General features: G+C 47.5%; 1 protein-coding gene across 7 annotated transcripts in view; it reads right to left on the reverse strand.

The window, feature by feature from the left end:
- The window catches only part of ZDHHC3 (zinc finger DHHC-type palmitoyltransferase 3), a 65,325-nt gene that overhangs the window by 32,435 nt on the left and 7,412 nt on the right, over positions 1-25,478 (reverse strand). For all 7 annotated transcript variants that reach the window (XM_049862011.1, XM_049862009.1, XM_049862013.1 and 4 more), the window contains exon 2: positions 15,826-16,155. In XM_049862011.1, coding sequence (XP_049717968.1) covers positions 15,826-16,131 — 306 coding nt within the window. In that variant the 5' untranslated portion in view covers positions 16,132-16,155. The remainder of the gene's footprint in view (positions 1-15,825; positions 16,156-25,478) is intronic.

Here is a 25,478-nt window from a genome sequence, read left to right on the forward strand (position 1 = left end):
AGCCGAGAGGTGGAAGTAAGCACGGGATATCTGGGAGATGCTGAGGAAATCAACATGGCTGAACTGAGGGCACTTGTGTCAGCAGAGCAGATGGGCCAAGACTGGTCTGACAAAAGCACTGGATGCCAGGCCTAAAGGCTGGGCTGGGATTTTTTCTTTACAGACAGCCCAGAGCCATCACGTAACAGCGATGCTTTAGAAAGAGAACTCAGCTGTCTGTGTTGTGCGGATCAGATAAGGAGAGGAAGAGATTAAAATCCCAGAGGCCAGATAGAGGGTTACTGAACTCTGAGGCTGGAGGAGGAGAACTGGCAATTCAGAGATCAAGACAAAAAGTGGAATCATGTAACATTCTGCATCCCACTTAGAAGTGTGGCGTCTGGGGTCTTAAATGTTAACAAGCGGCCATCTAAGATGCATCAGTTGGTCTCAACCCATCTGGATCAAAGGAGAATGAAGAACACCAAGGTCATGCAATAACTATGAGCCTGAGACAGAAAGGGCCACATGAACTACAGACTTACATCATCCTGAGACCAGAAGAACTAGATGGTGCCCGGCCACAAAGATGACTGCCCTGACAAGGAGCACAACAGAGAACTCCTGAGGGCGCAGGAGAAGAGTGGGATGCGGACCCCAAATTCTCATAAAAAGACCAGACTTAATGGTCTGACTGAGACTAGAAGAATCCCGGTGGTCATGGTCCCCAAACCTTCTGTTGGTCCAGGACAGGAACCATTCCCGAAGACTACTCATCAGACATGGAAGGGACTGGACAATGGGCTGGAGAGAGATGCTGATGAAGAGTGAGCTACTTGTATCAGGTGGACACTTGAGACTGTATTGGCATCTCCTGTCTGGAGGGGAGATGGAAGGGTAGAGGGGGTTAGAAACTGGCAAAATTGTCACGAAAGGAGAGACTGGAAGAAGGGAGCTGGCTGACTCATTAGGGGGAGAGTAAATGGGAGTATGTAGTAAGGTGTATATAAGCTTACATGTGACAGACTGACTTGATTTGTAAACTTTCACTTAAAGCGCAATAAAAATTATTAAAAAAAAAAGTGGAATCATGGAATATTATGGTGGTGGACGGGGTGACAAAATGGAGGAGACAGTAAAATTTAGGTTTCCATTTTTAGCAGATGGGTAAATGGTGGTGACCTTAAGCTATTAAGAGATTTGACCTGCAGGTTCTGGGGAAGGGCTGACCAGTTGAGCCAAGGTATACTGTCGACACCCAGGAGGAGGTGTCCAGGAGGGGGCTGGACATATGGACGCAGGCAGCAGGAGGAAAGAGCAGCTGTGGCACAGCACAAGGGTTAAGAGACTGGCTTGGAAGACTGTTGGCCCCGGTTTACATCTGAGTTCTACATTTGTGAGTGGTGTGCCTGTGGATAGATTGGCCTCTCTGTGCCTTAGTTTCCTCATGAGTGGACCTGGACCAATCTTACCTAAAACCCAGAGTTACTGTGAGGGTTAAACCAGACAATGTGCAGAAGGGGCTAGATGATGTTAGTCACAGAGAAAGTACTCAATATATGGTAGCCCCTATTCTTGGCAGTGGGGTAGAGTCAACTCCGAAGCTTAAAAAAAAAACTGATGCCTAAACTCTAAGATGTAAAAACTGTCAGTGGGTGGGGCCCAGACACCTGCATTTTAAAAAACCTCCAGTGGACCACTTTGGAGAGCGGCATCTGGGGTCTTAAACTAGCAAGTGGCCATCTAAGATGCATCAATTGGTCTCAACCCACCTAGACCAAAGGAGAATGAAGAACACCAAGGATACAAGGTAATTATGAGCCCAAGAGACAGAAAGGGCCACATAAACCAGAGACTACATCAGCCTGAGACCAGAAGAACTAGATGGTGCCCAGCTACAACCAACGACTGCCCTGATAGGGAACACAACAGAGAACCCCTGAGGGAGCAGGAGAGTAGTGGGATGCAGACCCCAAATTCTCATTAAAAAAAAAAAAAACAGACTTAATGGTCTGATTGAGACCAGAAGGACCCCGGCGGTCATGGCCCCCAGACCTTCAGTTAGCTCAGGACAGGAACCATTCCCAAAGCCAATTCTTCAGACAGGGATTGGACTGGACAATGGGAGAGAAAAAGATGCTGGTGAAGAATGAGCTTCTTGGATCAGGTAGACACTTGAGACTGTGTTGGCATCTTCTATCTGAAGGGGAGATGAGCAGGTAGAGGGGGTTAGAAGCTGGCAGAATGGACCGAAAACAGAGTGGGGGGAAGGAGCGGGCTGTCTCATTAGGGGGAGAGCAATTAGGAGTTTATACCAACAAAAACCAAACCCAGTGCCGTCGAGTCGATTCCGACTCATAGCGACCCTACAGGACAGAGTAGAACTGCCCCCACAGAGTTTCCAAGGAGCACCTGGCAGATTTGAACTGCCGACCCTTTGGTTAGCAGCCGTAACACTTAACCACTATGCCACCAGGGTTCCCTAGGAGTATATAGCAAGGTATATATAAATTTTTGTATGAGAGACTGACTTGATTTGTAAACTTTCACTTAAAGCACAATAAAAATTAAAAAACAAAAAAGCAAAAACAACCTCCAGTGGAATCTGTTACTCAGCCAGAGCTGAGAACTACTGTGGTGGACCGGAAGCTCCATGACGAGGTCTGCCCTGTTCGGTGGCAGAGCCCCTGGCCTGGGACACAGTATGAACACCCAGCCAAAGGTAAAGTGGTGCAGCTGTTGGCAAAGGAGTGAAAGGCACGCAGAACAAAAAGGCGGCCAAGGATGCTGTTCTGGGGAAATACACCGCCTGGCCCAGCTCCCAAACGAGAACCTGGTCTGACACTGCAATGAATCACAGCTAGGGATGGGACTGGTCTATGTGACACCCAGCTCCACTCCTCCTTGGTGGACATCCACAAGAAGCCACAATCAGGGAAATTAATGCAACAGCAGGACAATGGAACTCAGCTGCCCCAAGGTCCCCAATGGGTCCAGAGTGAGTGAGAGTGGTTTATTAGGGTGGACGGGTGGGATCTGAGAGCTGACAGAGCATCCCCAATCTCCCCAGAGTGGGCCGATAGACTCTAACAGGCCATGTGAAGGGCTCCCAGCATAGAGGATGAGGTCTGGGAGTCAGAACTTTCCTACAAAAAAATTCTGGGAAGGGAAAAGCCACAGAAGAAACAGAAAAATCTTTACATGCTGAAAGGGCAAGGGAGCTCTGACCCCACAGGATAAAGATTCCAGCTAAGGAAACTGCAAAGCTAAATCAATCAAGAACTCTCTCCTGCAAGTGTATACTGTGCTGAGCATTGTGGGAAGTACAAAAAAGTGACGGGGCCCCCAATAGCTGGTTGGTGGACAGAGACACAGGCACACGGACACAGTAAGGCGGCCAAGGCTGAGCACCTGGGGGAAGGCTCAGCCACAGGGAAGCAGAAGGGCTGAGGTGGGAATTTCAGGAGGTACTTGGGCCTGGAGGGTGAGGAGAATCCTGGTGGATGGTGGGCAGGAGAGGGGCACCTGGGAAGAGGAGCACTAGCCCTCGGGGGCGGGGGCTACAGACAGACAGCATGTTCAGGGAGATGATAGGTAGAGCAGAATAGAGCAAGAGGGCACGTGTAAGGGTCTCTTATCAGCAGCAGAGAAAAAGTTCAGCGTTACAGTTCAATTATGGAAATATTTTCAATTTGTCACAAAAGAGGTCCTGGGGTGACTCTAGTGGTCTTCCAGCCAGCATGCGCTCAGCCCTGCACCTGCTCCCGGCCTCTCCTCCCCACCTGATCACACATGCTCTTTGCTGGGCCTGGTGAGAGAGGGGAAAAGCAGTCTGGCCTCCTGAGAGCTTGCTGTTCGCCCAACTTCCCCTTGGCTGACCCCCTCTGTTACCACAAGCTCTTTACCCATCCTTCTCCTGCCCAGGCGAGGACCTACTCATTCCCGAGACGGGCAGTACTTGGCTGATTTGTCATTCAGAACAAGGACTCGCTTCCCCACTGGTCTGTGTTGAGGACGAAGGTCCAAAGGCTCATCATGGGCAGGACCCGGGGAGGGAATGAGAACATGCACAGGATGCTCATCTCATTGGTGGAGGCTCAGGGCTTCAAGTGGGGTGGAGATGAGGTCCCAGGAGGAAACTTCCAGAGATGTGGATCCTGGGCTCATAGGGACCACGATGCTGAAAACCACATTGTGTCTCAGGGTAAGGGCCACCTCTGTGGTGGTGGGGAGGCGGGGGCGGGGGGTGAGAGGATAGAACACACATAGGAGGGGGAGACAGGCTAAAACTGTGTAATGTTTTATTTCTGCAGCTGGATGGTGAATACATAGGTGCTCATTAAATTATCCTTTATATCCTTTCAGCTGTTTGAAATGGTTCATTAAAAAAAAATTTTTAAAGATCAAAAAAGAAATAGGAAAAAAAAAAATAATGGTCTACAAAATGCTATCAGATGCCAGAAAATCCTATGACAAAAAATTTAAAAGCAAAGAAACTTCAGTGAGCAAGGACAATATGGTATGTACAATGTCATTCATAATATAGCTCTTGACATGAAATATGCCATAAAAATACACAGCTGTTGACGTGGGGCACGTCTATGATAGACTGCTAAAGGGAAAAGTGGGTTTCTAAACAGTATGTAGAATACGAGCCCATTCTGGTAAAGATACATACATATCTTTATATATACGCACGTATATATGAATAGGCAAAAAGACAAAGATACATACAAAGGCATTAACGGTTATCTCCTGTTGTAGGATCACAGGTAAATTTTATTTTCTTGACTGTATTTCTTAAATGTTCTATTTTGAATACATGGCTTTTGCAATAAGGAAAATATTCATTAAAAACATAAGTAAAAAATAAACTTCAGAAGGGAGCTACCCAAGGTAGAAATACCACCAGCTTCCCTGAGGTTTGTGACCAGAATGCTGTTAGTCTGTCTTGAGACAGCCTCGGGCCTCTGGGGAGGCATAGCAAAGGGCCAGGGTCTCAAGTCCTCACCAAGGCAAGGCGGAGCCCAGACCACAGAGGAAGAGGGGCGGTTTCAAAAGGGGTTTGGAAGGGCACGGGTCGCAGGCACAGGAGAGGGTTGCACAAGAGCCCTGAGGGCTTACTGAAAAAAAAAAAAGCTGTTTAATACACAAAGTGAGTATGCGCCATCCTGTGACCTTTCATGGATTCTGAAGCCACAAAACCACAACTGGAAGTCACTATTGTCACAAAGGGACACCATTTCCCTAAGCAGATGAGGTGATGAGGCCGATCTTCCCTCAGTAAAGACGCAGGTTTTTTGCTTTTCAGGCCCAGTTTTTACGAAACTTCTGGCTACCAGCATTTGCTAGAGCCCTCAGGAGTCTCCACATAAAGGGCTGCAAGAGGAAGCCCCCACGTGGTAAAGGGCAGTTCTCACTTCTTGTTTTATCGCCTGTCATTTCAGACTGCGATTAGAAACCTCCCTGAACAGCTGGGCCTTTGTAAATCTGCCCCTACAGTGTAATTCCATGTGCATAAATCTGCTAGAAGGCTCATCTCCACCCAGCCAAGGCCCCTCCTGCCCAGCACCCCCAACCTACCCTGCCCCGAGACCAGCTGGCCTGGCCCCGAGTCTCTGTCTCGGATGCTTTTTCTTTCTTTTCTTTTTTTTATAAAGAACATGTTCTCTGGGCTCATCTCCACAGATTTCAGAACATCTTATTATTAGTTCACGGTAAGGGATTTTGTTCTGTACGCCTGTGGACAGACGGCAGGCAGGGAGTCAGAAGTCCTGCTGAGACATTTTTGCCACTGCTGTCATGCTTGCGTTACTGAGAAACACCCGCTCCACCCTCTACCGTTCTTACACAACACACAGGGATTTCTTGAAGCTTCCACATTACTGCAGCCTGGCAGAGCAAAGCTTACTGATGTCCCCCTTACTTACAAAGTAATACTTGCTCATGATTTAAGGAAAGAAAATACAGATGAGAAAATGAAACGGAAAACGCCACCCTATGATTCCATTACCCAAAGCTAAGTACTACTATGTATTGGCATGTACTCCTGTTGTCTCTTCTCTTTGCACACAGTAAGCTAAAAACACTTTCTAAAATCTACAGATCCATAAAAATGCTCAGATACTTCCAAAATATGTGTTAGGCCTCATAGCGGGAATTGGTTTAAAAGAAATTTGTAGAGGTTGTTAAATCTTCTCTGCTCTGGCTGTATCAAAGCCCTCTCCACCTATCTCTGGCACAGAGCTCTACTGAGTTCTCAGTGGCGAGAGAGGGAGGAGAGGGAGAGGGGGAGGGGGAGGGGAGGGGGGAGGGGGAGGGACAGGGTGCTTGTTGGGAGGGGTGATTTAGTGCCATCAACCACTCCCCTCAGTGGCTAGCCCAAGCCTCAATCCCTAACCATGTCCTTTTTTATTTCAGAGAAAATCAGGGCCACTGGGATAAAGCCTCTTCATATTTCTCATCGCCCTGCCCACCCTCCCCATCCTTCAACTTCTCCGGCCCCAGACCTGCCTGTACCCACCAACTTGGAGGACTAGGCTTTCAGCTAATCCTGGTCCTCAGGGATCCCATGCCTCAGAACTTTTCCCTGGAGGCCTCAGGAGACTCCCTTGCTCTCCCCTCTGCTTCAAAGCTGAGCTTCTTGAAGTCGTAGGCACCTGGCTCTCCACCTCACCTCACGTACTCTTTAGTTCACTGCTCTCTGGCACCTGTCCCCTCCACATCAGGGAACTGCTCTCACCAGGTCAGGAGCAACTCCCCGTTGCCAAATCCAAAGGTAGATTCTTAGCCCCCATCTTCCTTGGCGTCTCCTCACTGACCACCTGTCCCTCCTCCCTGTCACTTTCTTCCTACCGCTGCTCTGCTCCATCTGGATGTCCCTGCTGCCTCTGTGGGGCTGTGCCTCCTCCATCTATCTTGTGATTCTGTCCCCCCTGGACACTGGTGTCCCTCAGGGTTTCACCCCCAGTATTCTTCATGCTCATTCTGTACTCTCTCCTGGACAATCTCGTCTACACCCACCACCTCCCCTATTATCACACAGTGATGATGCTCCAATCCAGACCTCTTTTGGAGCTGCAAATATCTCTACCTGGTTGTCCAAGAGGCATTAAAACAACATAGAACCAAAGCCCCAACTTTCAACATGTATGGCTAAGATTGAACCTATTATATTCTCCCCAACCTCTTCCTCCTATTCTCCCTTCCCTGGTCCATGGCACATTCATCTACCTGGTCATTCAGAGTAGAAATCCAGGAGTCATTCCAGTTCTCCTAACCCTCTGCCCCACACCCCCATCCACTCAACCAGGTTATTTCTGCCCCCAAATCGTGTCTTGAGTTCCATCTCTCCCCACCACACCACTGTCCCAGCCTTACTTTAGCCCCATCATCCCCTGCCCCAGAGCAGCAGAGAATCTCCAGGGCTTTGAACTAGTTTGAACTGGTTCAGTAATAGCTGACGAAGCAAAATTGGAACAGACCGAAATTTTTAAAATGGATCAAAGCCCGAGAATGGGAGCCTTGGAAGAGGCATAGTGAGCCCTTTCAGGAGCCTGATGTGGGAGACTGGGTTATTGTCAGGACTGTGGAGAGCGGCACACATTCAAAGAGGCGTGTTGGCCACCATCTTTGAGTAGGGCATGTTTCTGACTTTGTGGGTCAAGAGATTTGGTTGCTATGCAACACGCATGCTGCCCTTGTTTTCTAAGACGGAGATTAAGTTTCTAGCAGGGGTTTGACCTGTAATTTTTCTCATTCTGCTTATCGCTTCACTTCACCCACATCTTAAAAACTTGGGTCCGTGTGGGTTTCGCCTTGTCAGCCATGACTGAACCAGGCAGAGATAGTTCGAAGCCCTGGAATCTCCTAGATCTACCTGCCTCAGTCTCTTCCTCATATCCTGCAGCCCCACCTCTGTCTTTTCTCCTGCTATTTTCCAGGGTAACCATTTCTAAAATGTGAATCTGATCATGTTGCTCCCCTTGCCTAAAAGTGGCTCCTTAGGGACTGTGGCAAGGAGCCCTGGTGGCACAGTGGTTAAGCACTACCGCTGCCAACCTAAGGGTTAGCAGGTCAAACCCACCAGCTGCTCTGTGAGAGAAAAAGACTTGACAATCTGCTCCTGTAAAGATTACTGCCTAGTATCCCTATGGGGGCAGTTCTACTCTGTCCTATAGGGTCACTATGAGTCAGAATCGACTCAACAGCAATGGGTTTTTAGGGACCGTGGCATACCATCCAAGATCCTGGGCAGAGCTCACATTCCTCTCTAAAGTCCCACCCTGTGGACTACCTGGAGTTCCTCAAAGGTATTACACTCTCCAAAAACTCATCCTATTCTGCCCTCAGGGACCCTCTATTATCACCATTCCAGCTCCCATCTCTTCAGTCTGCCAGGTACCTCCCTGCCCTGTGTACTTAAACCCAAATCCACTCAGGGATGCCTCCTCTGGCATTCTTCCAGAGGGCCCACTGCCAAGGCAGAACCCATCACTGGCCTTTGTGCTACCATATCTTGTATTTGTATTACAACAATTACTGTTTAATCACACACTGATCTCTCCTACATGCCTGTAATGCCTCCAGGGCAGAGACAATGCCTTTCAACTTGTAGCCCCGGAAATTGCCCAGGGCCTGGCACGGAGCATGCATTCAATAAACTCAAGCTGAATAGCAACGACCATACAATAGCCATTTATGGAGTGCTTACCATATGCCAGGCATAGTTCCAAATGTTTTATATGTATTTACCCAGTTAATTCTGACAAGAAACCTGTGCCATAGAGGCTATGGTATTTCTCATTGCGTAGACGAAGTAACTAAAGTGAAAAAGTTAAACAGCTTTCCAAGGTCACACAGCTAATAATTGACAGAACCAGGATTCAGACTCAGACAACCCAAGTCTAGAACCTTTGCCTCTATCAGGAGACAAACTGCATTTATAAAACATTGCCAGTAAGTGGCTTGAAAAAGGCACTTTTTCATTGCCTTCATGCCATAGTGTCATTTTACTGCCAACAACTATATCATCACTAACAATTGACAGAAACAGGCCTAGGAGGCCCGTTTTAATAAGTACACAGACCAATTCAGCAATGTAAAAAGGACACCGTAGAAAGCAGTGTAGACAGGATCTTAAGAAACATCCATGGTTTCAAAGACTCAACATTCCTACTTTGTGCAACAAGGATGAAAACTTGCTAAAACTATTCCTGGGGTCACAGTGATTAAGGCATGTGTACATGTGGGCAGATACTCCTGGTGTTTTGGCTCTGCCAGGGACACAGGGCCATCTGTCTCCTCCGCAGAAAGGTAGGAGGTAGGAGTCCCCTGAATCGGTCACTTTCTTCTCTTTGAAGCCACAAGGATTTTTCCACTGGTATTTATAAGTTGCTCAGTGGCAGGTACGAAAGTTGCCTGGAATGACGAGGGAGAATGCAGGTCACTACTCAAATGAACTCTGACCAGGAAACCAATACTTTCGGGCAAGGTGGGTGAGGCTCTTCCCTGGCTGCACCCACACTGTGAGCTCTGGGAGGACCAGTGCTGTTCCTGCTGTGTTTCCACAGGGCCGCACAACGTGCTGCCACACCAGTAAATACTTGCTAACTGGTTCTGTACACAGCACATGCTCAACATGGGGGCACTGGGAGGTTCCAGAAAGGAGTACCAATACAAGTGAAACCCACCACAAGCAGTCAGGTTATGAACAAGTTCATTCCTGAGTCTGTAACTCAAATTTGTACATTTAAGTTGGAAGAGTTAGGTATGGTTCACATCTAATATCAGCTAGTCAAATGTGTGTCTTAGTGTACAGTATATAGTATATCTTTCCACGCACAAAAAACATTAAAGAAATACTTCCAGATAGGCTAAAACACCTGTACCATAATGATATGGTAATAATATGTTTTGATGCACAACACAAAGTACCTTCTTCACAGGTGAAGAGGCCCACAGGACAAGCATTACCCAAAATGCTCAGAAGATTCTGTTGTAAAATCTCTGACACCAGTTAGATACTTCAGACTCCAAGCTACAAAACCCACTGTCAGACCACTGGGCTGTACTTCTGCTGCATTTTGAACCCTCCTCAGCAGAGGCAGGAAGGGTGTGGGTGTGGGCAGGATGGCGCAGGGCCAGGTGGATCATTCCCAATCACCTCGTCACCAGACCTGTCAACCCCACCCACCAACTGTGATGCCCCTGCCTTGGGGTGCAAGGGAGAAAATGCCTCTCAGGATGTGCTAAGAGTGAGCCTGGGGCCCAAGGGATGGGAAGACAACCAAAGTTCTCCATGGAACTCCCCCGTCCCCGAAACCATATGGACACACAGAGGTCAGGAATCTAAGACTGCCCCCCACCCCTGCCACCAAAAGGCCAAGAGTTGCTGCAATAGTGACATCTCACATGTGCAAATTAAGGGGAACAGAAGCCCAGAGAGGTGCTGCAATGGCCCCTGGCTGCACAGCACAGAGTGCCCCATGCAGTGAGGTGCGGCTGAATAAGGGGGAGCCACAGAGGCCTGGTCATATGTCCTGCATGGCGTGCTGACCAGCTATACTCAGAAAACACGCAAAGCACTGCACCCACAACCTCGCTGCTGGCCGCCATCCCCTCTGCAGGCCTGTCACGCAGAGCAGAGTGGCACTGCTTGGGTCACACGGACAGTGGGGCTGGCCCTTTCTGAGCTCCAAGGGAGGCGGGTGCGTGTGCGCTCTTGGCTCACTGCTGCAGGCTGCAGCTGGGCACACGTCGCGGGGCCTGCCCGCCACCAACAGCTGCCCAAGGACCCGCTGTGGCATCTGCACACACGGGAGAAGTGTGGCCAGTTGTGGGAGTACACCTAGACACGGAGTTAGTTTTTTCCTGATAGGCTTTATGGCAGTTGGTCCGTAACTATGGGTTGTGCGTAAGTTGATGTTCGTAACCCGGGGGTTAACCGCATTCCCACTGATGAGTTCTGGCAGCTGACACTAAAGGTAGTGGCCAGGAGTGGTCTAAGGTGCTCATGTGAGGTCTGTTTATAGTGAGTTCTCAAGAGGGTGAGATTCCCAGGGAAGGAGGGGCAGAGGCAGGCAGATTTTCTTAACAACATAGTTAAATTGATTTACGGTCCTCTTTTTCTCAAATCTCAGGTGAGATAACTTACAATAAGGTTAATCAATGTTTAGGACCAAGGAAACGACGGGCAAAAATATGCTGATCGTAAGGGCTCACACGATGGCTGTGATGAAGCAGCCAGAACAAAAGGAAACAAGCTCTCAGCTCTTAGCATCCTCTGGGAGGCAGACGCTGTCCCAGATCTAAACTCCGAAGGGCGTTCCTCACATGGGATTTCACAGGACGAGGCGTTAAAATGTATTGTAACTGGAAAAGAACAGACAGTGGAAACGGGAGGAAGAGAGAGAGGTACCTAGAAAAGGGCCTCTGAGTCCAGGTGTCTTTAAGAGGCTGTCTCCCCAGGGCAAGTGGCGCCACTCTGGACCTCTGAGAGTCTGGAGTGTCCCAGGAACACAGAGCGCTCCTTTCATGACATTCCACCCCCTCAGCGTGGCAAGGAAACCAAGCACCTGCCTGCCCATGAGTGCTGCCTCCAGGCCAGCCCACCGCCACGTGATGCACCTGTCCCTCCTCTGTCCATCTGTCTTCTTCCTTGTGCTACAGGCCTACCCCTGCATGTGATTTCTTACACGGGAGCTTCGCCTCCAAGGGGCTGGTATGCACTCGTGAGTCACTTCCTTCTTCCCTGTGCTGCCTGAGCTCCACATGCTGGGCTGTAGTAAATGACTGCTACCCAGTCCAGAAAGCTGTGGTGGCCTCGACTGTTCTGCTGTTACACTCAGAATAAGAATTTCAAAGCTGGAAGTTGTAAAGCTAACTATATGGGGTAGCCGTAAGAAGTTAATTTTTTTACCAGTAAGGCTAACCAAAATGATATACAGTGCGTACACTGTTTACAACCTTAGGATGCAAGTTTTTCTGAAAAATTATGCACATGAATTCTTGAGATACAAAACATCATAATCCCATCAGGGAATGCCTTAGAACCCCGCAGTGAAGCCTATCTAAAAACAGACTCTCCCTGCAGTGTTAATAACGAGCCCCTAATGGATCTCCTTTATAACCTGGGATCTGGGCAGCTAACTGTGCTCCTTGGAAGTCCAGGGCCCCACCGGAGGGCCTCTGGGCCTCCTTCCTCCCCCTCCACAGCTCCACTTCTGTTTTATATACTGGGTTTGGCATAAGATGCCACATGCGGGAAATGGGGAGAGGCAGACGGTAGCACGAGAGGACACAGGAAGCTGACAGGCCCAGAGATGGTTACACTGTAGGACATGCTTTGAGGTGCTCCCCTTACTAGTGGTAAATATTTGACAGATTCTTCATTTTTTGTCCAGTTTTCTTTGGAGCCATCAGCCAAACACACCTGTGAGAAGTGGACTGGTGTTTGGGGTATAGTCTGGCTTTCACCCATTTGGGATTGGAAGCTGAGCTGCATACCACGGTGGGAACTGTGCTCTCCTGCATCCAACTGTAGGGGGCCAGACGGAGGGGGTCCCTCGAGGGGCCACAGGCTTCAATGCGGGATGTCCAAGAACACACGTGCAAGGGCAGCAGGGATACCTGGCAGAAGTCTCCTTCCCTCGCCCTGGTTTTACAGGTCTTCTATAAGCCAGTGATTTGCACAATCCACCCTGACCCTCCACAGTCCCAGCTGTAACTTTCCACTGCCTACCTGGCATCTCTGCTTGCATGTCATACAGACTGTTTGGCCAGAAGACTTGATTTCTCCCCCATATCTGTCCCCCCGAGACATTCCCATTCAGTAAATGGCAGCACCAATGCCCAGCTGCTCAGGCCAAGGCTCTGGAAGGCACTCTGCATCCATATCTATGCTGCTAGCTCTCAGGACAGTGGTTCTCTGGCCAGCTGAACAGGAGAGTCAAATGGGAGCTATAAAGCATCCAATAACCAGGGCCCAATTACAGCAGAACCTCTTGGGGTGGGGCCCATGCATCAGTACTTCTGAGACGCTCCCACCACCAACATCCAGTCGATTCCAATGACGAGCGCTCCCAGGGGATTCTAATGTGCAGTCAGGCTTGAGAACTACTGGCTCCAAATATACTCCAGCCTCACTGCTTCCCCGCTGGTCAAAGCCACCGCCATCTCTTGTATGGATCACTGTAACACCTCTCCTCTCCCTGCTTCTACTTGCCCCCTCCAAGACCCCATCACCTGCACAATCCATTCTCTTTTTAAAACCAGATCGCATCATGCCTCCCTGATGGCTTCTCACTGCACTTGGAACAAAGACCAAAGTCCTCACGAGGCCTATGAGGCCTGGCATAATCTGGTTTCTCTAGCCCTCGCCAGCTTCTTCTATACCCCTCACTCACTGCGCTTTGGCTGCACTGGTCTTAGTCCTGTGTCTCAAACGTGTCAAGCGTGCTCCTGCCTCTGGGCCTCTGTACTTGCTCTCTCCTCTGCCCCACTGAACTCCCTCTGCCTGGCTTGCTGCTTGCTGTCATTCAGGTCTCAGGGCCAATGGCACCAGCTCAGAGAGACCTTCCCAGCCCCACTTCATCTATAGTAATCCTTTCCCTCCCTTCCTCATCCCACTCCAGGAAGGTCACCATCAGTCACCCCGTTCTATTGTCTTTAAAGCACCTGCCACTTTCTGAAGTTAACTGTTCAGTAAGTCTTTACTATCCCCTTGCTCCACTAGAATGTAAGCTGCCAGAGGGCACGGATTTCTGTCTGTCTTACTCACAGCTGTATCCACTGTCCAAACGGAAACCTCTCACCTAGTAGCAATCAATAAACATAGCCACCCATTTCATTCCATCCATCAGTGGCTGCTCCTCATTCCTGCCAGAGGGATCCTTGTAAATTGAATTAGGATCTCCTCACTCTTTGGCCTAAAACCCTCAAGGGCTCCAGGCTGCCCTTCATCATCTGGCCCCCACCCTGGTTTGGTATCCTGCCCACCAAAAGAAAAAAACCATTGCTGAGAAGTCAATTCCGACTTATAGTGATCCTGTAAGATAGAGCAGAGCTGCCCTACAGAGTTTCTATGGCTGTAATTTTTATAGAAGCAGACTGCCACATCTTTTTCCCATGGAGCGGCTGGTGGGTTCAAACTATGGACCTTTGGCAGCAGCTGGGCACTTAACTACCGCACCAGCAGGGCTCCTTTGCTATCCCACACACACTGCCACCTACGCCCATTTTCCTCCTAAGCTACCACTGTTTCATACAGCTCCTGGTCCCTAGAGATGTCACACTCCCACATTCCTCTGTGTCTTTGTGCTCCCTCTATCTGAAACTTTGTCGGTGCCTTCCAGCTTCACTGCCCTCCACCTCCCCTGGCAACTTCCAATGCTGATGGACTGGCTTGGGTATCACCTCCTCCAGGCAGCCTGCCATCACAGCCACTCCTGCCTAGATTGGTTAACGTTTCCTCCCTTGTTCTCCCACAGCAAGCTGTGCTTCTTCTGCCATAGCCTTCATCACACGGGCTAGCCTCACCTCTCTTCCCCTCTACGCAGAGATACCTTGAGGGCAGGAACAATGCTTAGGGCTTAGTAGAAACCAGGAGCTGAGCAAAATGTCTTTGTCCTTGTGTCCCCAGTAGCAAGGGCCCCATAAAAATTTCTGAATTAATCCTTAACTTGTTTTCAGCATGACCAAGTTTAAGTTGCTGGGAAAACTCTTTATACACTTGTGGTTTTGGAGTACATACTACTATAGTTAGGTGATAGCTGGTCAATGACCCCATAAGGAGTGCTGACACTGGGCCAATAGGCCCCTGCCTGCCAGTGTGTGCGCTCCTCTCTGAGGCATGTGGACGATGAGAAGAGGTGCTGTCTGGACCAGTGGCTGACATGTAATTGAGCTGAGAAAGCTGCCTTGCCTTGGGATGGATTAAAAATCTACCATCTGAACCAGCAGAAAATGCAGCGCTTTGAGAAGGTAGAGAACTGGCGCGGGACCCCACCATCTTTACTGCACACTCCCTGGGGCTCACAGAACAAAGCTGGTAGGGTTAGTGCCATTAGCACTGTTGGCTTGCTTTCCCTTCCTTAATTTAAACACAGATGTCCCAGGCACTGAAACAATTAGGCCACAGGAAGTCTTTATCAAATAACGTACTCTCTCGCTTTTCCCACACAAGGTAATGAACGGGGATGAGGGTTTAATACTAGGGTGCACAAACATTCACTAGCCACTGGCACAGCTTGGTACATTTAGCTAAGTCATCAAGTACAACACCACTGCTTTACCCACAGATATTCACCAAGAGGCACTTGCTGTGGCCTGAAGCAGGCTTGTCTAGCTTTTCAGTAAAAGATGAGCCTCGGGAAAGCAAAGGGAAGGCCATTTCTGTGCAGCTTTCTGGAATTGGATATGGCTTTAATTTCAAATCTCCCTAGCTCCAGTCCTATCTTCACTGGGAAGCCCCATCCTGACACAACTGGCCCCACTCCCCCAGATGCTTTCTGCTCTGCTCTGGCCCATCTCCACGGTTACCCGACTATACCTTTCTATGTAGAGGCTAGGTTTCCCTGAGACCAAACCCCTCCCACAGCAGCTTCAATGTACATGTAGTATCAGTCAACCAAGAAGGGTAGGCTGTGATATGGATGTTGTCCCCTCTTCCTTAGTCAGAGTTCCACAGAACTTTGAACAAGTGGGCCTGAGTCCGCTTTCCCATGCCAGCCCTGGCCCTCCTGTTCTTCACATTCCCAAGGCCCATGTGGAGCATGCAGGCTGTGGCCATGCCAGGGCCAGAGAAGCAGAGTGTGGGCTGGTCAAAACAAGCCCAGACATACTCACGGGGTCCGTCAGCATGGCCCGGCAGTGGGAGGCCAGGGCCAAGAAGGCCAGCAGGTTGAACACAATTCCATTGATGATGCTGTAGACATAGTCTCGGGATGGAATCAGCATGACAAAGAGGACCACGAACTCCGCGTAGAGGACCAGAAACCAGGTGACAATGGCACAGGCGATGCCACAGCCGTCGCGGATAAACCACATGGTTCCCACAGGACCAGGGTGGGGAGGTGGGACACACTTTTCCGGCTGGAGGTATTCTGGTTTCCGCTCAATGTCTCGGAAGTGGTGGGTGGGGATAAGCATCATAAGTTATTCTGTCCATACTGGCATCTGGAAGAGAGAAGAAAGAGCCCAGAAACGTGGTGTTATCTTCTCATCAAGGAGACTTTCAGAGTGAGCCACAAGTATCAGTGCAGGAACCTCTGCGGAAAAGCTGCTTAACATCCTGTTCAGTGACAATGTGAACTCTCTTCCCAACTCCTGAGAGTTAACTTCACCTTTGTGACACAGGGCCACTGTGCCCAAAGTCTTCACCTGACCGACAATGAAAAGAGCGCCTCCAAAGGTTAAATGCGTCGCCCAAGGTCAGCCAGAGAAACAGCAGCAGACACAGAATGCCAACATAGGGACAAGACTAGAAACCAAGTCCCCTCATGTTGGGGATCTACTGGGCTGAGAGTCAATAGTCGTGTTTAAATTTTAAATTAAGAGAGAGAGAAAACCAAGTCCTCTAGGAAACTCTCTTTAGCAGTAACACCAATGCCTCCACGACATGGAAAATGTAGAAAAATGATATTGAGGCCGTTTGGGGTTAACAGGGATCAGTAAGAGGAAAACAGTGGTTACCTAGGACCAATGTTTAGCTGCAACCATTAAGACATTCTAACTTCGGCACATTAGCTAACGATAAAGACTGAACAGTCACCAGGATGGGGGAAGTCTTGAAACAAGCCAGTATTTTTTAAGCCCTCTGTCTGTGGAGCCCTGCTCCGGAACCCACAGACTTCAACCACACCTGCACAGAGACCATAACCACCATTACCTCTCACAGCTGTCTTTAGTTTAAGAGACACACAGAGTAGAATTCAGCATCTTCACCCTGCTAGAGTCAGGGACAGGCCCATTCCTGCCATTTCAGACATTCACTTCAATGGTCACTATGCTTTCAGGAAGGTGATTTGAGCCAAACCCACACATGGGTTATGAGTGGGTTGTGTCACAGTGGTTAAAGAGCTCAGCTGCTAACCAAAAGGTCTGCAGTTCAAACCCACCGCTGCTCCATGGGAGAAAGATGTGGTGGTCTGCTTCCATGAAGAGTTACAGCCTTGGAAACCCTCTGGAGTAGTTCTACTTTGTCCTATGGGGTCGCTATGAGTCGGAATCAACTTGATGGCAGTGGGTTTATTGGCCAAAACAGTTTATTTTCCAGGGATAACAGATTCTCTGAGTTCTGCTCTCCTTGTAGGTGATGGGGCAAAATGTAGAGAACGTTGGGCAATGAGTCCAAACACGTTTCCCTATCACGTGGCTGCGGGACTTTGTGAGCCTTTGTTCCCACATTCCACCCTGACTACCTCCTCACAGGTTAGTGTGAAGGTTGCGGCAGTTAGTGGAGGTGCCTGTAATGAATGAATGAGTGCACAGGCTGCGTACACTTACTCTCTCTTGTGTTCAGAATCAAGCGCTAAGCAATGCGTCCTTTATTTCTAACAGCTACAGCTCGAGTCTCTGGAGACAGCAATGAAATACCCATGAATTAATAGCTAAAGTCTATCTGACCACAGGATGTGCTGCAAGTCACAGCAAGCACAGATTTCTCCTACCTAATTCTTTATCTGAGACTCTGTGGCCTGGTCCATCACCAGCTAGGCTTCTCAGTTAGAAACAATGATTGCTCAAGTTCACCACCAGATGCAGGTGCCATGAGAAGCCACCCATAGCACAGGTAAGTGACATCATGGTCTTCTGAGAACTCACAGCAGAAGAAATCACTCAAAAGCAAAACTGGCTATGTGTGTTTTTCCAAGGACTGCAGCTCTGAAGGAAAGGACTGGCTTTTCAATGCTTGTGTTGGGTTATTCTTACTCATTTTCCCCAATTTTCCTTCTTCCTTCACTGCCCCCACCCACCAAAAAAGAAAAAGTATCTGGACTGAACAGAAAGCAGTCATGAAAAGGATGCGTCCAGAAAGCTAAGCAGGCAGAGCAGTAAATAATACACAAAATGACATTCTAGAGTCAAAAGTTGCACAGACTGATAAGGAAAGAATAAGGCCAGGGCTCCCCTCCCAGGGTGGCAGAGAATTAACGACTGGAAGGTAGTTAAATGTGTACCATGTACTTGTCCAAAGGAACATCAACTCAACAAATATTCAGAGGGGATACACTGGAGTACAGTGAATACAGTGTATGCCACTGTCATGGATTGAATTGTGTCCCCCCAAAATATCTGTCAATTTAGCTGGGCCATGATTCTCGGTATTATGTGATTGTCCACCATTTTATGTGATTTTCCTATATGTTGTAAATCCTATCACTATGATGTAATAAGTGGATTAGCAGCAATTACACTGATAAGGTCTACAAGATGAGGTAGTGTCTTAAGCCAATCTCTTTTGAGATATAAAACAGAGAAGTGAGCATAGAGACAGGGGAACCTCATACCACCAAGAAAGCAGTGCTGGGAGCAGAGCGCGTCCTTTGGACCTGAGGTTCCTGCCCTGAGATGCTCCCAGACCAAAGGAAGACTGATGACAAGGACCTTCCTCCAGAGCTGAGAGAAAGTCTTCTCCTGGAGCCAGCGTCCTGAATTCAGACTTCTAGCCTACTGGACTGTGAGCGAATAAACTTCTCTTTGTTAAAGCCATCCACTTGTGGTATTTCTGTTACAGCAGCACGAGATGACTAAGACAGGCATGCACTGGGTACACTGTGCTGGGAGCCGGGGAACAAGAAGTCATGACACATGTAAAATAACCATCCCAAGTAGAGCAAGAGCAGTGGTACATGATGGTCCAGCAACCAGAATTTTCTAACAAGGGGATCTGTGCTCTCCACAGAGCAGTGGCAAGTGCTGCCAGTGACAACCTAAAGGCATTAAAAGATGCAGCCTGCCTTCTGAAGTGGGCAGAAGTACAGAGGAGATCGCAGACCAGGGATGGCTGGGACCTGACCCGCACCCAGCAAATTCTAAAATTCTAAATTCTCTTCAACCAAAAACAAAGAGCTGAAATCCCACAATGTTTAAAAAAGAAGATCCAAGAACATTTCCACAGCCTCCAGATGCAGGTACTCTCTTGGCCTTTCCTGCTGCCATACAGATTTGTATGTGTACCACATAACGTTCCCACAATTGTTATTTAATGCTCTAAACCAATAAAGTCTTATTGCACCACACCATTGTGTCATATATTGTCTATGGCTGCTTTCACACTACAACAGCAGAGTAGAGTAGCTAGCTGTAAAAGAGACTGTATGACCTACAGCCTGAAGTATTTACTCTCTGGTCTTACAAAAAGTTTGCCGACCCCTTGCTCTAAACAGTTGTTACCCACCACATAAATAACTGAGAACTATCACAAGGTCTGCTTCCCCTGCGGAACAGCTGGATGTGATAAAGATGGTCCATTATAACTCACCCCACCCCACCCACCTCTGTGGCAGCATACTCCCATTATCTGCAGCCTGAGAGTCATCAGGTCATCAACTGTAGCTCTATTCAAACTGTCCTTCAAGTATGATAAATGGTGTGATTTTCACAAATGTATGATCACTAAAAATAAATTTCAGAACAATTCTCCTTGTTTGGCTACTTCTCATGCTTAAATTACATTCACTACGCGTTCAATGTAGTTTACTGCATTCCATCATTTGACAATTGCTCATTCTTGATTGTATATATGACAATGACTTCATTAAACTCCCTTGGTGGTATAAATGGTTAAGCACTTGGCTACCAACTAAAAGGTTGGTGGTTCGAATCCACCCAGACATGCCCCAGAGGTGACCTACTTCTGAAAGATCACAGCCATTGAAAACCCTATGGAGCACAGTTCTACTCTGAAATACATGGGGTTGCCATCAGTCAGAATTAACTCAATGGCAAAAGGTTTGGTTTTTGGTTTTGACTAGAGTTATGTTTCACATGAGTAATTTTACTGAGGAATAAGCCCTTCCACATATGTGAATTTCCCAGGTAACTGTGGCTTGTTCCTACGTAGAAATGCAACATTCTAACCATTTGGGTTAGAAATCTTAAAAACAAAAGAAAAACAAACAAAAAAGCTGTTGAGGGAGATATCACAGCTTTCCCTGCTTTAAGTACAATAACCGTCCATTTTTTCTGGAACGATTTAGTCATTACCTGGAATATCAATTATTAGAATATGTTATGTAATGATGTCCTCAGGGGCTACTGGGATTCACCAGGCTCACTGCCTCACCCCAACTGGTCTGTTCAGACTATCATAACTCTGGCATCTCCTTTGTATGGTTCTTTGTCCTCCTCCTCCATTTCTTCTACTGTCATTTCTGTGTCTAGTCACCAAGCCTCCCAACATACTCTCTGTTTACTACAGCTAATTGGCTGTGGGCTGGAAGAAGCAAATAAAACTCTATCATGTTAAATTTGTCTGTAAAAGGTTACTCATCTTAGTTACACAGTCCTTGAATGCTGGTGCCCTGTCTTCTCATTAGACCAGTGCCCGACAAATAGCAGCCATCCAATAAATGCATTCATTAAATAAAAGCATGAGTAAAATACATGTGCTTTGTGATCCTAGTCCCACCTCTTGGAGGTCTTGTCTGCTTACTTTCAGGGCTGCAGCCATATTTTGGATGGTGGAGGGAAGGTACACGAAGTAGACAAGATGTGACTCTTATCCCGTTAACCGAATGTCCCACTCTTGAAAAACTGTGGGCCATAAGAGCGTACCAGAGGAGCTCTGTTGCCATGGCGTCTCACTGGTGAGTGATGGCTCATGATCTGGAAAAGGGCCTAGCCAAAGGCGCACCAGGTAGAGCCAGCTACTAAGGGCTGAACTGAAGAGCACATTCCAGCCCACACATCAGAGTTTCAAAACACCCAGAGCAAAACCAAGCAAGGCATTATTTCTGTAAAAAGTTTACTTAACACCCCCCTCAAAAAGAAAAGAAAAAAGCCACAGAGGTAGCTTTTCAATAGGTATTTGTTGCTTAAATAAGCCAACTGAAAGTCTGAGAAATAAGGAAAAAACTCACTGTCAAATGAATTGTACACATTCCCTTTACCCTGCCCCTAACAACAACAAAAAGAGCAAGTACAGACCCCTTTTCCTTTTCTATTTTGAATTAGGGAACGCCAGTCCTTGGGACTGAGTAGTGGCTCTTTTGCCAATGGTCCACAACCACATGAGCCCTGGCTTTCAGGGAGCCGGGGAGAACTGGCTGTTCAGGCCTCTGGGTTGGGCCCCAGAGGATGGCGAGCCCCAGAACCCCTAACTACTCCCTGCAGCCAGCTCATGCCCTCCGAGGGGCAGCCCCCTCCAGTCCCCAGACTCCCTCCTTCATCCCATCCCCTTGCCCTGTCTGCTCTCCAAAGTCTTGTCTTTCAGTTCAACTCACATGGAGCAGCCACTGAGTACAAGGAACCGTGCAGGGGGCTTGCGCACAAGGGACAATGAGGACAACAACGTATGTGTGCTGCCATTCAGGCCCTGTCATTCCCCCTCCCCAAGTCTCAGTCTCGTGAGGCTAGTTTATCTGCTTTTTCTACCAACCTACAAGCCCCTTCGTGTTCAGCTCTGTAGCCTGGTGCCTGGTATGAGAACAAGCTCAAATGAAGCTCTCGAGTGAATGGATACATAAATCAGACAGACATGCTCCCCAATAGCCCTAATACAAAGGCAACTAACGAACAGCACAACAGAGAGGCAAACATAGTACAAAAAAAGAAGGCAGATAAATAGGCATTTTCATGGCAAGGACTTCTGAAGTGGTGGATCTGAGCAGGGCAGAGAGCCAGGTGAAGTGTACTGTTTACACAAAGGCAAGGGGGGCAGGCGGGCTGGCAGGGAGAGCATGGGGTGGGGGAGGCTGGATGTCCAGGGCTGCGCGTGCACTCACAGGGCTTTGCATGGAATTGGGGAGAACGGTGGGGGTGGGGGTGGGGGGTGGTGTGTGACTGGGAATGAAACTTTAAATGTAGGAAAAGGTTATATTTTAGAAGGTCTTAGATTCCACGGTGAGTTGGGATTTCACCCTGGGGGTACTGGGGAGCCACTGAAGGTTTCTGAGGGGAGGAGTGAGGCAATGAGAACCAGGGTGTAGCAAGGCCACTCTGGCAATGACAGGACAGATCAGAGGGCTTGGAGTTCAGAGGTAAAGGAGTCAGTGAGGCACTAAGGCAACAGGCCTGAGCCCCAGTGTGGTGGTGCTGGGTTTTCCATTCCTCTAAGTGGCTACCAGCTTTCCAAAAAAGGATTGAGAACAATGATCATCCTGCAGTTTTAATTACAGTAATCTACGGTGTACTTTTTTGGCCAAGGGTTTTACAGAATTAAAGAGAGTTAGCACCTCCACATGTTAGTAATCCATGCCCAAAGTAATTATTATTCCCCTCCAACAGTGGAGTACACTGAGGCCCCAAGAGGTGAAGGGACTCTGCCCTGGGGTAAGGAAGTCCTCAGAGAAAAGGACGCACAGACTCACAGGAGTTCAGAAGCTCTCTAGAGCTCACAGTCCCAAGGATAAGGAAGACGCAACATCAGAATTGCAATCAGAGCTCTGTGGGGAAAAGCGTGTGGACAGTCTAAGAAAATTATCTAGTCCACCTTCCCAGGGCTTCAAAACCAAAAACCAAGAAATGGCTGAAATTAGTGCTAATTTTCTAAAAACTGCTTCTGGCCCAAAGAACTGCCTCCAGATCCATGTGCAGGGTATACGCTTCATTATGCCTGGCCACAAGTGTGTCCTTCTGCTACCACAGACACAGACACAGATGTGTTTAGTGGAGCCCGGGGCCCGTCAGCCACCGGGGCCGGGCTGCTGAGCCAACCTTGCAGCATATACCCCTTATGATTCAATTCCCAGGCTGCTGATCTCCAGCTGGGCAGCTCAAAAGGTTTGAAGCCAGGTGTGGTAATACCAAGCTCACAGGCTCCATCCCATTGTGAGCTACCTACCAGTGGGTTGGCCAAGCTGGACTCTGAACCCGGCCAAGTGCTAACCATTAGTGATGGACAGAATCCAGCTACAAGACAGTTCTTGTAGTTAATCATTCTTTGTTGAATGAGGGGTAGATCCCTGTAAATCCATCACTTAGCCTAAAAATCCAACCCAAAGCCCATGCTTTTTGGACAGGGGTCAAAGGCATGAGTGTCATAAACCACAGAAGTTCTGTATTGGATACATGAGCTCCAAAACTCCACTGGCCTCAATCCAGTGAGTCCCCCAAGCCTCAAGATCCTCTCAGACTGCCAGCAAGTCCTACCTTCACCTGCTTTCCTGCAACAAGATGCTAAAGTCATTGAGTAGTTCAACTAGATCTAAAACCAAATACTTAGAAGAATCTTAAGATGTTTTGTAAGAATTTCTTTCTTAAAACAATACACCCTCCTACACATGCATTTATGCGCAGCATACAAGTAGACTATGGGGCTGTACAGAATTAAGTGGCATTAAAAAGGGCAATAAACCCAAATCATTAAGTCCCATATAAAATATCTACACACAGACTGTTTCAACAAACTCAGAAGCAGGTGGAATTACTTCTTCTTGGCTTAGAGATAAGGACCATCAAAATACTTTAAAAAAAAAAAAATTAAGGGATTAAACATTCTGGGCCCCTACTAGTAAGAATATAGTTGATCATCTCCTTAGCAAATACCAAGAACATCAGCAAGGCAGCAGAAATCCTTAAATAGGAAACTTCTGACTTAGGTCAAAATTAACTGCAAGTAAATATTTAAAACTTTAACAAATTTAGTATTATGCTAGACTGCTGGTCTGGCATCCTCTTGAACTTGCCCTAGCCACTGAAGTCCTAATTAAACTAATTTTTACCAATGTTAAATAACTCATCTACACTTAAAACTGTTTACAATGTCCTCTGAAAGAAGGTGGCATCTTTCCTGATGTTTGTATCATAACTCTCAATTGCATTTCACTCTAAAGAGCATGACATTAACCTTCCACGGTTTAAATCCTACTGTTTCAAGATTATGGTGTTTGCCTCTTAGGACTTCTCACATTTTAGAGTGATAGACTTAAAATATAAAAGTATTCACAAGGCAGCCCAGCTTCAAAGCAGAATGAATGGCCCAATCCCAAGCAACTTTAGAAATGCATCTGATCAAGTAGAAGATTAATTTATCTGAGCTACAATTCCCTTAATTTGTGTAAGGATTCAAAAGGAATGTAAATTTTATGCCCATTTTTATGTGATCATCAAGAAAAGAAAGAAGGAACCATGAATCACTGTATGTTTGAAATATTTCATTAAAAAAAACCAGAATGAGTCACTGGCCATTTTCACAAAGGTAAGGGTGTGGTTCAAACCCTAACAGAGGAAAGGTGCCTTATCTTCCACGTCACACCCTGCCAGCCCAGGAAGGCACCCAGACAGGCAGAGCAGAGCTGTTTTACAAGATCCTGAGTAAGTCTACAGAGTTTCTCCCTCTACAGAAGGGTCTGTCTCTTGCCTCTTGTCTCAGGCAAACTTCAACAAAAACTAAAAAATATACACATACATATATTTTAAAGTAAAAAAATACACCCCACTCCCAAACCGAACTCTATCCACATTGAAGTTCACTGAGGGAACCAGGAAGTGGTTGGTAAGCTAAATTTACCAACTTGTTTTATAACCAGCCACCTTTTTATAAAACCCAGAGAGTAGCACACACTCAGACTTCTAACACCTACCTGATCTTTATTTCTGAAAGAAGTTTGGGATTTGGACAGCTCAGGGAGGCTCCACTTCCCATAACTATTTTACCACCTTCCTGGATTTATAGATCTATCTTTCAAAAACACACATGCACACATACAGCGTGACACAATACACATTACAAATGTTGCGGATCTTTAGAAACCACCTCTCATTTGGGTAACACGTTCTACTTTCCCTTTTTATGAGTGTGGTTTATCATATGTTGCAATGATGAGAAAAATTAATGAGACTCCTTTAAAACAGGACCATACATAAAATTAAGTAGTAAAAATAACTATCTAAATCAGAATTTTAGAGCCCAAAGGAACCTTAAATACCATCTAATAGGTTCTAGTCAAACTCCTGTTCAGACGAAGAAATTGAGGTCCGTCTAAGATCTTGTCTAAAACATAAACTTCCATGTAGTGCTGTCTAGAGGAATGGGCACTAACATTAACTGAGTATCTATTATGTGAAGGACTTACACAAAGTGGCTTGTTCTAACGCGTCCAACAACATGACACAGTAGTTATTATTCTTCATTTCGTAGATGGAAAGCCTGGGGCTCAGAGGTTTGGTGATATTCCCAGGGTCACAGGGAGCCAGGGAGCGGTTTGACCAGGAGGATTCAAGACCAGCTCTGCTTGCTGCCACAGACCATACTGTTGACCACAGCACATGGTTTCCTTTTTTGCAAGAGAGGAAGGGAGGAATGACCAAGCAGGAAATGTGAGTTCTGTTCCCTG

The sequence above is a fragment of the Elephas maximus genome, chromosome 20, assembly GCF_024166365.1.
Source record: "Elephas maximus indicus isolate mEleMax1 chromosome 20, mEleMax1 primary haplotype, whole genome shotgun sequence".
NCBI lineage: Eukaryota > Metazoa > Chordata > Mammalia > Proboscidea > Elephantidae > Elephas > Elephas maximus.